Source organism: Chelonia mydas, chromosome 4 (genome assembly GCF_015237465.2).
Source record: "Chelonia mydas isolate rCheMyd1 chromosome 4, rCheMyd1.pri.v2, whole genome shotgun sequence".
Classification (NCBI taxonomy): domain Eukaryota; kingdom Metazoa; phylum Chordata; order Testudines; family Cheloniidae; genus Chelonia; species Chelonia mydas.
This window is the reverse complement of record NC_057852.1, coordinates 66407453-66423219: the sequence shown is the minus strand read 5'-3', so window position 1 is coordinate 66423219 and position 15767 is coordinate 66407453. Positions and strand designations below refer to the sequence as shown.

At 42.9% G+C, this 15767-nt stretch overlaps 1 protein-coding gene across 7 annotated transcripts; it reads right to left on the bottom strand.

The window, feature by feature from the left end:
• Positions 1-1092: 1092 nt before the first annotated feature.
• Positions 1093-11129, bottom strand: NPY5R (neuropeptide Y receptor Y5). 7 transcript variants are annotated; one of them, XM_043545929.1, is made up of 2 exons: positions 10938-11129; positions 1093-2880 (listed from the first exon to the last, which is right to left on the bottom strand). In XM_043545929.1, exon 2 carries the CDS (start codon positions 2869-2871, stop codon positions 1531-1533), a length of 1341 nt encoding a protein of 446 aa, XP_043401864.1. In that variant the 5' UTR covers positions 2872-2880; positions 10938-11129; the 3' UTR covers positions 1093-1530. The 7 variants fall into 7 exon arrangements, with proteins under 7 accessions (XP_043401864.1, XP_043401862.1, XP_037752361.1 ...); XM_043545927.1 differs by lacking the exon at positions 10938-11129 and adding an exon at positions 10228-10630 and having other exon boundaries at positions 1093-2883; XM_037896433.2 differs by lacking the exon at positions 10938-11129 and adding an exon at positions 10228-10627.
• Positions 11130-15767: the final 4638 nt, after the last annotated feature.

Here is a 15767-nt window from a genome sequence, read left to right as displayed (position 1 = left end):
TTCTCCCTGTCCCCTGACTGCCCCCATTCAACCCCCCTGTTCCCCGCCCTCTGACCGCCCCGACCACATCCACACCCCCGCTCCCTTACCACCCTCCTGAACTCCCCTGCCCTCTATTCAACCCCCCCCCCCGCACCCGCTCCCTGCCCCCTTACCATGCTGCTTGAAGCACTGGTGGCTGGCGGCCCTGCTGCACCAGGACAGGTAGTTGCACCGCCCAGCTGGAGCCAGCCACGCACCGCGCAGCTCAGTGCACCGGGTCAGGCCGGGCTCGCAGCAGTGCTGCCCCAGGAGCTCGCTGCCCAGAGCATGGCGCTGGCGACTCAGTGAGCTGAGGCTCTGGGGGAGGGGGAACAGCAGAGGAGGGGCCTGGGGCTAGTCTCCTGGGCCACAAGCTCAGGGGCCGGGCAGGAGGGTCCCGCGGGCCACATAGTTTGCCCACCTCTGATCTAAAGTCAGCAAGATACTTAAGTACTTTCTTCACTTTAAGCACTTGAGTAGTCCCACTGACTCCACCATCTGGCTGAACCAGGGCCCTAGTGTCTGCTGCTTGGATGCAGAGTCAACCAATATTTGTATCTGGAAGATGCCACAGTTCTCCAAAACAACAGACTATCTGTAAAGAAAAAGGGATCATCATTTGCTTTCATGAAAAAAAAACTGTTTATCTTTCTATTTCTTCTTATTTCTGTTGTCACTTGCTCTCCCAGGGATCAGTAGAGTTCATTCTGAATCAAAACATACTGTTCTTGGAGGAAAGTCATGAAAATAAGGACAGAGGCATTCTATCTATGTTCAGGTCAAGTTGAAAATCATATGAAATGATCGGACACAGTAAATTACCAGAAAAAAGGGGTAGATGAGGCTAATTAAATCCAGAAGTATGAGAACAATCTGGAATATAGTGATTATCCATGTAGTCATCCAAGTGAAGAAGACAGTCTTTAAAGAAGCAGCAAAAGATCTGTTGATGTCTGGCAAATTTGATAGAGAGGTATTGGCTGCACTGGACATGTCGAGATCAAAGAAAAATATAAATTTGTCCTAATCACATCAAGCAACAAAAAATTTTATTTTAAGAAGTGGTCAAAATAGTCTGATTCATTTTAAACATTATTTAGCAGTAATAATAATAATCTGCTGATTATAGCCTCATGATAATTGATATGAGATGATTTGACTCATTTCTTACATGAATTGTGAATTCAGAGTTCAGATATTTGCAAGGTACAGTTAAAACATTTAACTGAACTATTAAAATTATAATATGGTTTTGTACACTAGACATGATTTCCTCCATACAATAGGTAAACAAAAGACTAATATTACAATGTATTTGTATTTTCTGCTGTACATAAGAGGCATGTACAAACCATTCAGACCTAGAACTAACCATTCACATCTAAAGCTGCTAATCATTGCTAACCACAACTGATTCACACCTAAAACTAAATAAAAGATATTTTATATTTCAGTATGTTTATAGATATAACATTGTTTGTTTTATATTTTATTGTCGAGCTTTTAAAATCATGATATTTGGTAGCATGGAATAAGAGACATCAAATCAGCTTTTATGCCATTGTTAAGGAACCCATATAAGATGGGATTCAAGCAGCAGGACATCATACCCAGTAAGTGACATATGCAGTATACTAATTTAAAATGCCTATTAGAAATAAGATTGGCATTAAAATCAGTGACAATATGGAAAAGGTGAAGAGGCATCCAACTGACAGCAAAAACTAAGATCAGTACTGTCAGTCTGCAGAAAACCCTCCGAGATCTTGTCTTAATTCGAGTGATGGATCGGGATACTGTAATCATGTCTTGCATCTCTGAATTTTCTTCTGGTTTCATCTCAAAGCAGATTGGTACCCCTGGTATGAACTTACTGGATGAAGAGAGCTGGCTTCTTTCTGTACCAGAAGTTTCTGGGAGTTCTCCAGAATTATTATCCTGATGACTCCATAAAATAGCTGGCATCACACTGGCAGTCTTTTTACTATACCTTTTTCTGTGTTGTCTGACAAACGTATAGCTCCATCTAGAACTGCTGGAGAGTTGCACCTGAGATCTGCAACTCTTGGGTGGATGAAGTGTTAGGTTTATCATCTCATTTTCTTCAAATCTGTTTTCCTTGTTTGACAATCTGGAATTTACACTCCTGCAGACGCTGGTATGACTTACAGTTAAACAAACCAAGGGCAATATATACTGCATGAGTAATAAGGAAATAGTAAAGGCAATTCTATATGAATCAGATGGCCATGATTCAATACACAAATGCCTGCTGTTCAGTGTCTCTAAATTAAGGGTTTCATGGAGATCTACAATTTTGTGGAAAACTGGCAGAGGGGAGCAAATTGTACAACCAAGAGCCCAGATAGTTGCTATTAAGAAATAGCCATGTTTTGCTGTTAAATTACTAGAAAGGGGATTTTTTATCATGCGGTATCTGACAACAGCAATACAGATTAACATTAAAGTTGAAACCAGAACTGACACGCATTGGAGGAAGGGCATAACATGGCACATGATTGCTCCAAACATCCACTGATCGAGCAGGACAGATGTTAATGTAAAAGGTGAACAAAACAGCACAACTAAAATGTCAGAAAAGGCGAGGTTTCCAATGAGAATGTTTATTATTGTGTTCTGCTTGCGTTTTATTAGAGCCATCAGTATAAGTAGATTTCCCATGAAGCCACTAAGACTTATAAATGTGTACAGGCCAATCAGAAAGTACTGTAAGTCATCTACGCTGCTCTTATAGTCTTCCCAGTCTTCTGAAAAATCAGAACTCTTGATAGTCGCAGAGCTGTTCTCCTTAGTGAGTGTTGTGTTATAGTCTTCGAGTTCTAAATCCATATTACAGTCCTGCTTAGAATCAGAAAGATTTTAATTAGCAACTGCAGAAAAGATGACATTGGTGTTAATCAGAATTTAGAGAAACAACCATTTTCTTTATTGCTTCATTACATTTAAAAGTGCAGTAATATCATTATACTTTGCCCTAAATCCTGCATAATTATAAACCCTCACCAATTAATTGCCACCGTTCTTAGCATGTGTTATGCAGCCTACCTAGGCCCCAACCCTTGGATTCTCATATTTTGCACTTACAATTTAAAGCGTGGTGCAGATGAAGTAAGCAATTAACAATGGTTTGCTGTTGGCCAGATTGTGGACCCTTTACTCATGAGTGACCAGCTATTTATCAAAGTAGTCCCTTTAGAGTCAATGGGACAAGTCATTTGAATAACTGCTCACCATTGTGAATAAGGAGTTCATAATCCGGCTCTGTGCAATAATTGCACCCATCCATATATTATATTATTAGGGTACCTATTTCTGTTACATGAAGACAAACTACACTGGAGTGCTTAAAAATGCATACTGTTTTGTTCCAGCAATATTCCTTATTTTCATAATAGAGAATTTCACCAGAAAAAAGAATCTTTCAGAAAGTGTCACATTATTATGGCCGCTCACTGTTCCACAGAATTCAGGTCCCAGTGTGGCAATTTTTGAATTGTATAACTGCCATACTCAATTTAATCTGGAAAATAGTATTTAATATATGTTAACGTAAGATAGGGCCAAGTCCTGCAGATTCCACTGATTCAAAACTTCCACTAAAGTTACACAGAGTTTTGTCAGTAGAGGTGAAATAGAGAATTCTGGGTTAATACTAGCAGTCAGACAAATCCTAGCAAATCTTTCTTTTACCATAATGGGATCAGTGAAATTCCAGCACCATTGCAACAATGCAGTTTGTTCTCTTATAGATTGTTGTACACAGTCTTCAGGTTTGTCCTCAAGGCACTGACAGGGACAGCATCATCACCAGAAACCTCCTCTGGATCCTTCCTGGCCTGCTCTAGCAAATAAGAGATTGAAGTCTAGTGTATATGAGCCACTCAATGATGCTTGCTGTCATTAAGATCAAGTGTGCTGTGTTTAAAGGGTTCTTTTACGATGACTTCCAGAAGAACCACTTATGGTGGCCTAGTGCTTCCCCTTGTGTCCTGCCCCATGAACTTGAAGTGTACAGCCTGCTTTTGTCCAGTCAATCAGTGTAATGTGCACAATATGCCATTCCAGTGTGTGCTCATAGCCTGTATCAAGATACGTTGCAGTGAATGTTCAAGATCTACCCCAAGTACCCATAGATGATTGGTTGTTGCACAGAGCAGTGGGAATGTCCACTGATGCTTTTTGCTGTGGCTACAGTAGTGGGCTGTCAAAGGCAGCGAGGTGTGCACTGAAATTGTACTGGTCCAGGTATCAAACTGCCTTAGAAGTCTGGAATCTTCCCTTCAGGCCCTTTGATAAATACAAGGCAGCACTCTTATAGAAAAGGTGGACCACAAGGAAATCTCATGCGTTTGGGGTGGGGGTGGGGGACCTAGCTATCTCCAAAATAGATAGAGTATGGAGCCAACCCCAGTATATCCTTCATTTGAGCTAAGTACTGTTGTGTCAGAGGAAATATATTTAGTTTTGCCCCAAAAGGTCTGCATATTTGGATTAGTTATAAACACTAATGTGGGTTGACTTTGCCTTTTTTCTTTCTGAGAGAGGTTATGAACAGAACTGAAGTGATGTGATTGTGACATTACACCCCGTATTCTTCATAGAAACATGGTTATGATATGACTATGGCATAACTAAGATATACTTTAAGCAAGATGGCTCATGTAAGATATCATTGGAAAGGTTATGATTTACTGAATGTGATTATCCAATTTGTATGCATGTATCATTTCTGTATCTAAAGTTAGGAATATTGACTATATAACAATTACAACTGTGTGTACTTGGGGGGAATGGCCACCAGACAGTAGGCAATCCTCCTGAATGACCCATTTAAGAAGGACAATAGAACTTTGAAGATGCTGCATTAACACTACAAGGTCAGGTGATAATGTCACCTAATGAAAAATACCCCTTTCGACACTGCTGGTACTTTTCCACCGTAGAGGGATAGGGATCAAACAAAGGATTCCAGCCTTCCGTAAATCCTTTTTAACGTCTGGAGAGGGAGTTGATCTGGACTCTCCTCCCTTGCTCAAGAAGAAGGACTGCTGAAAGAACCTGAAGGGACAAAGGAACTAACCTGAAGGGAAAGGCAAGGGTGAGTCCAGACTGAGACAGGGGTCCAGTCTGTAAGAAGAAATAACTGGGACTCTAAGATACAGAAACTCTGCATCCTGCTAATTCAACATTTAGGGTGAGAAATTACATTTTGTAACCTGTTTCTTTAGTGAATCAAGCTTAGTTTGCATGTTTTGTTTTATTTGCTTAGTAATCTGCTTTGTTCTGTTTGCTACCCCTTATAATCACTTAAAATCTGTCATTTGTAGTCAATAAACTTATTTCTTGTTTATAACATAACCCAGTTTGTGCAATTCATATCTGGGGTGGGGGGCAAGCAACTGTGCATATCTCTCTTCACATTGATGGAGAGAGCAAATTTTTATTAGCTTGCGCTGTGTAGACTTTTTCATACTGTGCAAGACAATATACCTTTGGGTCTGCACTCCAAGGGAGATGGACACCTGAATGCTGGGGCAAGTCCCTTAAGCCAGTGGTTCCCAAACTGGGGTTCGCGAACCCCTGGGGTTTGCAGAACGTTACAGGGGATCGCCAGAAAAATTTCACTAATGGCGGCCAGAGGACCATGGGCATCGGAGGAAGCAGGTGGGACCCGGTTGCAGGGCAGACAGCCAGAGCCCCAGGGAGAGCGGGGCAGGGCAGTTGGGGCTGGCAGCCCGAGCCCTGCCTCTGTGAGTGGGGGAGCCGGCAGCCCGAACCCCAGCGCGCCGCGTGGGACTGGCAGCCCAAGCCCCAGGGAGGGCGGGGTTGGGCAGTTGGGGCTGGTAGTCTGAGCCCCGGCGGTAAGTGGGACCTGCAGCCCGAGCTCAGTGGAGCTCAGTAGACCAGGGCGGTCAACGGGGTCCAGCAGCAGGAGCCCCACGGAGTGCAGAGTGTGAGTGCGGAGTGCAGAGGAAATTTAAACTTAAATCCCTTGAAATATTCATTTTTAGGAGGGGGTTCACGAGATTTCACAATTTAGTGAAAGGGGTTCGCGGGCTGTTAAAGTTTGGGAAACTCTGCCTTAAGCTGATCTCAGTGTCTGTGTTTTTCTGCAGCTGGGTGTGACCCTGCCTGTGTGTGTGCTAGAGGAGGTTTAAGAGCCTGGCTCAGCAAGACAGGGTAAAGGGGGCCCAGGATGGCAGAACAGGTGGGCTCAGTGGTATCCCAGTACATCAGGTGGCACCTTAAAGGGGGGCAGCCCATCACAGTGGTACTCCTACTTAAGGATGAAGACAGAGAAATATCACTACCAGCTGTGGGAGAGTAGAATAACAGAAAGAGGGAGACATTAGAGCTGATCTATACCTTAAAATTAGATCAACCTAGCTATATCACTCAGGGCTGTGAAAAATTTCACAACCTGTGTGATGTAGTTAAGTCAGCCTAACCCCCACTGTACATGCAGCTAGGTCAACAGAAGAATTCTTCCATCGACCTATCACCTGTTGAGGGGGTGGTTTTATGACAGGAACAGAAAAACTCTTCTGCCACTGTAGTAAGTTTCTATGCTTCAGCTTTGACACTGTAGCGCTTGTAGTGAATATTTACCCAGAGTCAACTTGAATGCACCAGCACTGTTTGCCTCTCCCAGAGATGGTGATTCAGTACATATACTGGAACTGGTGGGTATTTTACTAAGCTTGGGCTGCAAAAGCCGTTTGTTTTGTTGCACTGGGGCATGCTGGTCATGCAAGAAATGCGGGGGGCTGGAGGGTTGTTACAGAGATGATTCAGTAAAAAGGCAGTTTCCAGTTTCTGTGGGTTTCTACCCGGACTCACAACACTTGCATAGTGTGTCTTCAGCTTGAGTGCTATTAGCTGAATGAAGCTAAAATGCTTCCCCACCATACTGCTGGTTTTCAACCCACAATCACACAATAACATGCCACTGATATTATTTGGACTTTTGCACTTACTGAGGCATCTCTCTTGCTGCTTGGTATTAGCAGCAACTTCTACTGCTAGGATTTGTTTACCCTCTCTGGTCCTATTCTTGTCGATGACATCCAGTGTGAGACTTTCAGTAAGACTTAGGTTCGTGAGTGCCAGTCACTTTTTAAAATGGGACTTAGGCTCCTAAGTCACTAATGTGCTTTTGAAAATGTTTCCCTTCGTCATATTTAAAGTGTGGTTCTAACCTGAACAGTGACTGTAAAGACACAAGGGGTTCCATATTCCTTGTGTCTCACTGGTTTCCTATCAACTTTGCTTTATAGTCACCATTCAGCATGTAAATGTACTTTAAAGTAGGAAAATGCATCATGAACTAGGAAGATCTTCATTATATCTTCCTGAACCATGTTCACCTATGTCCATCTGATGTATCTTAATATTCATCTTCCTTTGATAAGCACTTTAATCAACTTGTTTCTCCCCCCAGTTATGTTTTTAGGAAGATTTTTGCGGGGGGTGGAGGGGTTGGTTTTAATCATTTAAACTAATCTAAAGCCTTAAAATGGCACAAGAAGCTTAAACCACTGTCCAGTCTCAGCTCAGTTTAAGATACAAGGTGATCTAATCTTATGTCAGTTTAACATGTCTGAAGTGGATTATGTTCATTATTCCACTTTAAGGCCTGTGACTGGTTTAAAATGCAAAAAGCAAAAATCCATAAATCTTACTTTTGGAGGATGGAAGAACTCTGTGTAAGCTTGCAAGCTTGTCTCTTTCACCAACAGAAATTTGTCTAGTAAAAGATATTACCTCACCCACCTTGTCTCTCTAATATCCTGGGACCAACACTGCAAACACAACGTTAACCCTGTATAGTTAAGCACCCAGAAGCTAGGAAATACAAAAGTTGAACACTTAACTTTAATGCTGCCCTGTTGCATATAGGTATTATAATAATCCATAATTACTTAACCATTGGTTATCTAAGCTCCTAGAAAACACTGAAATATGTTATATTGGATAAAAAATGTCATGTAATTACAGACTGTGTCATAATGCCTAAATACAACAAAGGAGAGTTAGGGCTGTGCATTTACAAAAGACAGATTAAAGAGGTAGAGCTACCACTGCAACTGTTCCAGTTCTTTTATAGTGAGTACATTCAACAGTAAACTTCAGTTTAAGAACTTCTGAGCTCTGAAAAAAAGAGTAAGTGCACTTCAAAACTCCAGACAAGTGCTTTATCATATGTTAATGATGAAAGTTTACTTCTCTCTCTTAAAGTGGCCATTATTGATAAAAGAAAATAAATATTACAAAATTCTTCTGGAAAAACAACAATATGGCTTCCCACAGTAGGCAAATCATCAATTCATTAAAATAGGATTACACCTCCCAGTTCGAAGGAGTGTGATGTAATGACCTCGCTGATCAGTAAAGCTAGCCTAACATATTATTAAAGTATATGCTACTGAGCACATAGAGTAACTGTAACAAACGTCTAGATAAACAACCAAACAAACACTGGAGACCTTATAACTTTAGATATGTAACATGCTTTTCTTTATTTTTCTAGAGGGAGGCATTCTGGATTATGTCAACTAATACAATATATTATATTTGTCCTCCAGCGATCAACTGAAGTATATTATTAGTTACTTAGACAAAATCCTAATTTTATTAAGCATAGATTCCAAAGGATCACCAGTGGAGTATTGCCAAAGTATCACTGGTTAACAATAAAAGGATTAATTTCAAAGAATCAGAGAAGTTAGTGACGGCAAACACGTGCTTATTCCAGTGGGCATTTCTCATATTCTGTAAGCAAGGCAAAGGTAAATTATTCATCAGAATGTAAAACATGAATGCCAGAATATTTATGTTTCAAGGGCATTGCATTAAGTATAATTCAACAACGTGGGAGGTGTTTGATAATATTTACTTCCATTTCAAGGGATATTGAATCACTATCTAGCCACACTCTGGGAAAGTCCTTAATTGGATACTCTCTGCTCTAAAAAGCATTTGCACTGTATTCCATGAAAGCGATTATAAATAAGGAACAGAGATTTCCGTCTAGCAGCCTGACTCCTAAACTGCACATGGCTTCATTCGGTGTGGAGCTAGCCCCGCCTGGCTGCCTTTGGAGCAGCCCAGGTCGGGCAGTGCCAGGCGGCAGAGGCGCTGTCTCGCACAGGTGCTCCGAGCAGCCACCGGGGCGCTGACACCGGCTTGGTTAGCGCCAACCTGCGGCTAAAAAGCAAGCGCTCCCCCTGCAGCCTCTTCCCCAGGGCACTTCCCTGGTGCAGATGCTGGGCCAGATCCGCCTCCCATCGCACCCAATGGGACCGTCAGGGGGATCGGGGCCCTGGCCCTGCACCTCCTGCAGCCGCTGCCCAGCCCGCGCGCGTGGCGGCTTCTCCGCCGGCTCCCTGACCGCGCCCTGCTCAGCCGCTGCGGGGCGAGGGCTTCGTACTGTACCTGCCGCGGGGACCGGCCGCCGGAGCCTCTGCCTGCAGCGCCCGCGGCTAGGGCGAGCGTCTCTCCCGGCGCCTGGCAGCAGGGGGCGGTCGCTGCGGGGGAGCCTGCTCCGGGGCGCTGCCGGGGGGAAGGGAGGCTCCTGCCCCAGGCCTGCCTAGGGCACGGAGAAGGGGCGGGCTGGGGACGCCCGGTGCCGCTCTGCCGGGGAGACTGGAGCGGCCCTGGCCCCGGTCCTCCCCTGCACGCCGCTGGCGGGCGGCGACCCCGAGCCGAGGCTGGTGGGGACAGAGCGCTGCCGCCTCCCCGGCGCGCTGCCCAGCGCCAGCCACGCACCGCGCCAACTTCAGCCCCCCTCGCGCTCTCGCCTTCCCCGGCCCCCTCCCCAGTGATTTCCTCTTAAGGTGGCCGGGGGGCCTTGCTGCCCCGCCTGGCTCGTCGCTCTAAGAAGCCAAACCCAGCAGAGAGACCAGCAGTATCTCGTCTGAGTCCGGAGTAACTCCGCTGAGCTCGGTGGAGTCACTCCGCATCACTTCCACCTGCATACTTGAGATCACAACCTACCGGAGGTCGAGTCATTCTGGGACCATTCGGTGTCCCTTTAATCCCGACAAACGGTCCTAAATACAATGCAGCGTATGCCTCCTCCCCGAGCCCCTTCACTCCCAGCCGTTTCCTCTCCATGCCCCTCAGCAAACCCAGCCCGTTCATTTCACTTTCCCCCCACCACCAGCAATGTTCATGCAGCCTCACATTTCTGATCGACGCGTCCTACAGGAGCCAATGACTTATCGATGTTTTCAATGGAGAATAATTCATATCCATGAACCAGACTACCCCAAAGTCGTCAGAGCCGCTTTCCTAGCGGGCAGTTTATCGCTGCTGGAATCCTGGAGAACGAGCAAAGAGCAACGAAGCGTTTTACATGTACCAAACACTGCCTCGAGGAGGGGTTCTGCGCTGAAGACTGTGTCTTTGTCTGACAGAAGCGTGGGCGCTGGGGGTAAGAATGGGTGCTGGGAGGATTAGGATGGAGAGGAAAGAAGCAGTGCTACTAGCCCCCCCCTGAATCCATCTCCAGGTGAACCACCAGGGACTGAGAGGGGCGGCGAAGCGTTCTTGAAACATTGGCTATCCTGCCCGTTTTTACGTTCCTCTGTGTGTGAGAGTGTGGGAAGGGGCAGAGGCTTTGACCCGCATTGCAGAGGGCTTAAAACGTGGCACAGTATTTTTAAAGGTAACAAGTTATTTAATTTCGGTCGGATTTCGTAGGTATTAGTAATCATGCAAACTCCCTTTTAATTCGGACGGGCAAAAATCAAAATGACAAATCAATCCCATGAGGTTAAACTGGACATCTGCCTTTTCAATGTTTCAGATAACTCAGGTTTTGTATGCAATTGTGCAGGTACTAACCAGCTCCAGCTCTGCTCCTTATGGAAAGTGCTTGAACTTTGTATTACCTGGCGGTGCTTCCCAGGGAGTGATCAGGGCTGTTTGCCTTCTTCCTATAATTGCCAGAGTGATATTTGTAACGTCTTCCTATTTTACTGATCTTTATGTACTCCGCAATTTGGCATTCCAGTTTACACACAGATCACAACTACTGGAGGTGTATTTCAGCAGGAGCTCTATAATCATGAGAGAGACTAAGCGAATCTGAAATAGGTCAGATGCCAACAAAACATTTTGAGCCGCCCTCTTAGGTATTATCGTCACATTTGCATTCATAGCCGAGAGAGGGAATGGATGCGTGCAGCTATTTAAAAATATGATATAATAGGAGGTATACAAACGGAAAATCTGTGCTGTACACTAATTAGTAAATAGGTCTGAAGTTGAAATATTGTGACTTGGAGAATACCACAATAAAAGGGAGAGGATTGCATAAATATCTTCCAAATAAGAACATCCTTGCCTAAAAATAATAAAAAGGCTGGATCTAGTTCCTATGGAGTTTTTGCCATCCCCTCTTGTCGGAACAGGATCAGGCCTAATTCAGTTTATTAGGGAATCTTGACAAACTATTTCATGCAATATTTGTATCCTGTAAGTTTCAAGATTACCCCGATGGCAAAACTTCATACAGTGGTTCTGATGGAAAGCTACTGAAACTGTAAACTCATACACCAACTAATATTTAAGAGTAGATTCAGTAGGTCATTCTCAACTCCGACCATAGTTCACTTATTTTGCTAAAATAGAATGTACTGTATGTTGTAGGAGATAAACAATCTGGAAACTCACCGGTAACAAGGTAATCACAGCAGGATGATTGGTACAGTTTCAGCCTGCATTTTCTTGGTTTGGACAGTTCAGAATTTTAATACTAATTTGAAGATACTTTTAATCATTTTATTTTCACGGTTTTCAATCCTTCTAGAAGAGTATGGGAGTTGGTGGACTCTGCATAACAACATTGGCTTATTATAGAAATAAATAATGCAGTCCTTGAGAAGGTAAGACTGTATTCCCCTCAAAGGGAGAGTTCTGGCTGACCAAGGACCTAGTCCAAGATACGTACACAGGGCATGTTTAAGTGACTATATTTTTAAAATTGTAACATTTCCTTTTGAAGTGTAGGGTCTGTCATGGGATGAGACATTAAGAGGCCAAATTCTACTAGTCATATGGAGTATTTCAAGTACTCTACAAGAAGTCTCACTGATCCCAATGGAACAATAATGGGAGGTGTAAGTGAGGTACAACTAGCTGCAGTAAGAGTGGTAGAATCGGGCCCTACAGTGAGGCCCCTTTTTTTGGCACTCCAGGTGAAAATTAAAGATCCAATAGCACCTTTTGGAAAGAACAGGGAATATCCCCACTGTCCTAATTCCTTCCTTCTCTCAATAGATCAGTTTCTCATGTTGAAGTCTGTATGTCATAAGAACATAAGAACATAAGAACGGCCATATTGGGTCAGACCAAAGGTCCATCCAGCCCAGTATCCTGTCTGCCGACAGTGGCCAATGCCAGGTGCCCCAGAGGGAGTGAACCTAACATGTAGTGATCTAGTGATCTCTCTCCTGCCATCCGTCTCCACCTTCTGACAAACAGAGCCTAGGGACACCATTCCTTGCCCATCCTGGCTAATAGCCATTAATGTACTTAACCTCCATGAATTTATCCAGTTCTCTTTTAAACCCTGTTATAGTCCTAGCCTTCACAACAGCTATTTCTACAAATATAATGTAATACAATGTCAGCTATTTCTACAAATATAATACTGGCTTCTCCATTCTCATACAATCACTACACTATCAATATTTAATACTGTGCTGAACACAACCCTTCGCTATAACTACAGTTTGAAAAGCTTTACCATATAAAAACACAATGATCATATACATTTTAAAATCTCAGACCATAATGAAACTTAAAATGCCAATACAGGGCCAAATCCTGCTCATCTGATTCATTTGAGTAGTCTCTTCAGGATAATATTCAAGTGAGCAGGATTTGTTCCATATTCTTCTGTTTTCCTCCAGATTATTCATACAGAGCAAAATCAATTCTACATGCAAAAAGCCTGAGTAATCAGTCTCTGTGCAGGTGGAGTGGAGTGGAATCCCAGAAGTGAAATCCAATCCCACAACCAGTGGCATGTGATTGGGGATGCTCCAAACCACCCCCTTTCACTTCACACATTGCTCTGAGGCTGTTATTTTAGTACAAGTTTCTCATCAGACTCTGAAATGTCTACTTCACTCTGGGAGTATAGTAAGATTTTAGGGCCTAACTTTTAGAGGCGCTGAATACTCAAAGCTCCAGCTCAAGTCAATGAGATCTGCAAGTGCTCAGTGTCTGTGACAAACAGGCCTTAACTTAGTAATTGTCAGAATTCTCTGGCATACAATCACTCTGAGTCAGATCCTAATGTCATTACAAAGTCTGCTACCAGTGTAGCAGTGATCCATCAGCATGACATTTTGAAAATTTGGAATGAATTAAAAAACCATGACAACTTTATGATTTGATATGCTATATAAGGAAGTTGTATACAGTATCTCTGTTGTTTGAAAATACCGCTTTTCACAGAGAAATTCAACTGTCCATCCCATCTCCTCCCTTCTTCTCTCTCCTCTCCTTCTCTCCAAAATGCATGTATTAAAAAAATCCTACAGGTTATTTGTGCCTCCATTTCTGTTCTCTTACCTTTCCAAAAAGACAGCGTAAGCCAAATTCCTTCCTTATATAAAACAATTAGGGATGAGCCTGGACAGCAGGGGGAAAGTGGCTTTGTGATCTACAGTTGTGACATCTGTGCAGTGTCAGGATGTGCCACCGTGAACTGGCATAACACATGGCAGAGACCACTTTAGTACCTTCTGTTTACCATCCTCCAAAGATACTAGTGGAATGGAAAGATGAGATCATATGATGAAACTGCATCATCTGTTTTCCCCTCAAATACAGAACAGAAATATGTCTGAACACCTCTGCCTTTTCTGCATTATTATTGACCATTCTATCATATCCATCTAGCAATGGACCAACACCATTGTCAGGATTCATTTTGTTACCATTAATTTTTAAAAACTCCTTATTGTCCTTAACTCTGCTGGCCACAGAGTTCTCCTTGTGTTCCTTGGCTTCTCTTAGGAATTTGCTATAGTTCCCAACTTCTGCTTTATATTCATGACTATCAACTTACCCTTTATTCCATTTGTTACATATTTTTACTATTTTGTTTTTGACAGGTGCCTTCACTTCCCCTTTAAACCAGGTGGTTGTTTTTTAGCAGCACTGTCTTCTTCCTCAAATGTGGGATCTTGTAAGGATGAGTCTAAATGAGTCTGCATCATCATAAAGCATAAGAAGGTATTTCTGGCTGCTCAATGCTTATTCCTGCAGCTGTGATCCCCCTTGTGTCTGCCTTGTCCCCAGCCTTATTTCTGTCTCATTCCAGCTTGCTACAGCCCTGCTCTGACCCTTGGCTTGTCTCCTGGCTCCAGCTCTGACCCTTGGCACTGACTCCTGGTTCCTATTTCTGGCTCTACTCAGTAGGCTGGGCAACAGTTTTAACCACCGGGCTGGCATCCAGTTCTAACCACTAGATCCTGGTCATAGAATCACAGAATCATAGAATCTCAGAGTTGGAAGGGACCTCAGGAGGTCATCTAGTCCAACCCCCTGCTCAAAGCAGGACCCATCCCCAACTAAATCATCCCGTCACTTGTGGGGGGAGAATAGGGCTCCAGGACAGCAGAGGGTAGTATTTAGTCCTATAACAGAGTGCATATAATTTAGTCATTCAAGCAGAGAGTTTACTGCTGCTGCCAGTGAAACCTGCAGCAAAGCTCTGATTCACTCTAAGGGTAACAGGAGCAGGTTCAATAGTACAGGTGATTCTTTACATGTGAACAATGTACAGTTGTGCAACAAAAACCTTGCAAAGGTGTGAAAGTAGAAGTGTATGCTCATTATTGCAAAATGAAAACAATAAACTTAAACTTTAAAAAATCCTTACAAAGAGTCACATTTCTATTCAGAACAATTGCAACCTCAAAGACAGTTTTTTTGCACATAGAAAGGGATCACACAAAACTCTCCAGGAGTCCCTTTACTCACCGTATTGAATTTGAATATTGCACTAAAAGATGATTTGTGTAACATTTGTGCTGCAGTATCTGAGCACAACAAAATAAATGTCAGAGGGCGTCACCACCTTAATTTTGATGTTTTTTTTCTTTAATATAGACTTTACAATATTTTGAGATTTACAAATAGATTATAATTTATGGATTGGTCAACAGGCAAGCTCGTAATATTGCTTTCCTAATGGCTCTATAACAGATGTTGCTCCTCCCTCAATGTTCAATTATTATTTTATGAAAGGTTGTTACATTGTATCTGTACAGTACTGTTTTTCTAGGTAGGGTGTTTGCATACTGTGTGCTTTGTTGCAAAAAGTCAATTACTACAAAATAAACAATAATATGTTTGCAGCTCATGGTGCCTTTGGTGTACGGAGATAATGTTCTCCCCAGAGAAGTCTGAATATATTATTTTACTGAACTATTGCTTGGTTATTTTGTTTTTTCAGTATTCTTGTGTCCTTCCCATGGCTAGCAATAAGAAAGAGTTATTGGGGAATTATTTGACCTCTTTGTGAACCAGGGAGTTTGAGCTGGAAAGAGCTATTAGTGCTGACACTATAGAAATGTAGTTAGAATGGATAAGAGGACTTTTAAAGTCTGAGTTCATTTCATAAGGAAAGTATACTATGTCTATATATTATGGAACATTTACTTTACAACACATATTATGAGTTTGAAAAGAAAACATCTCTG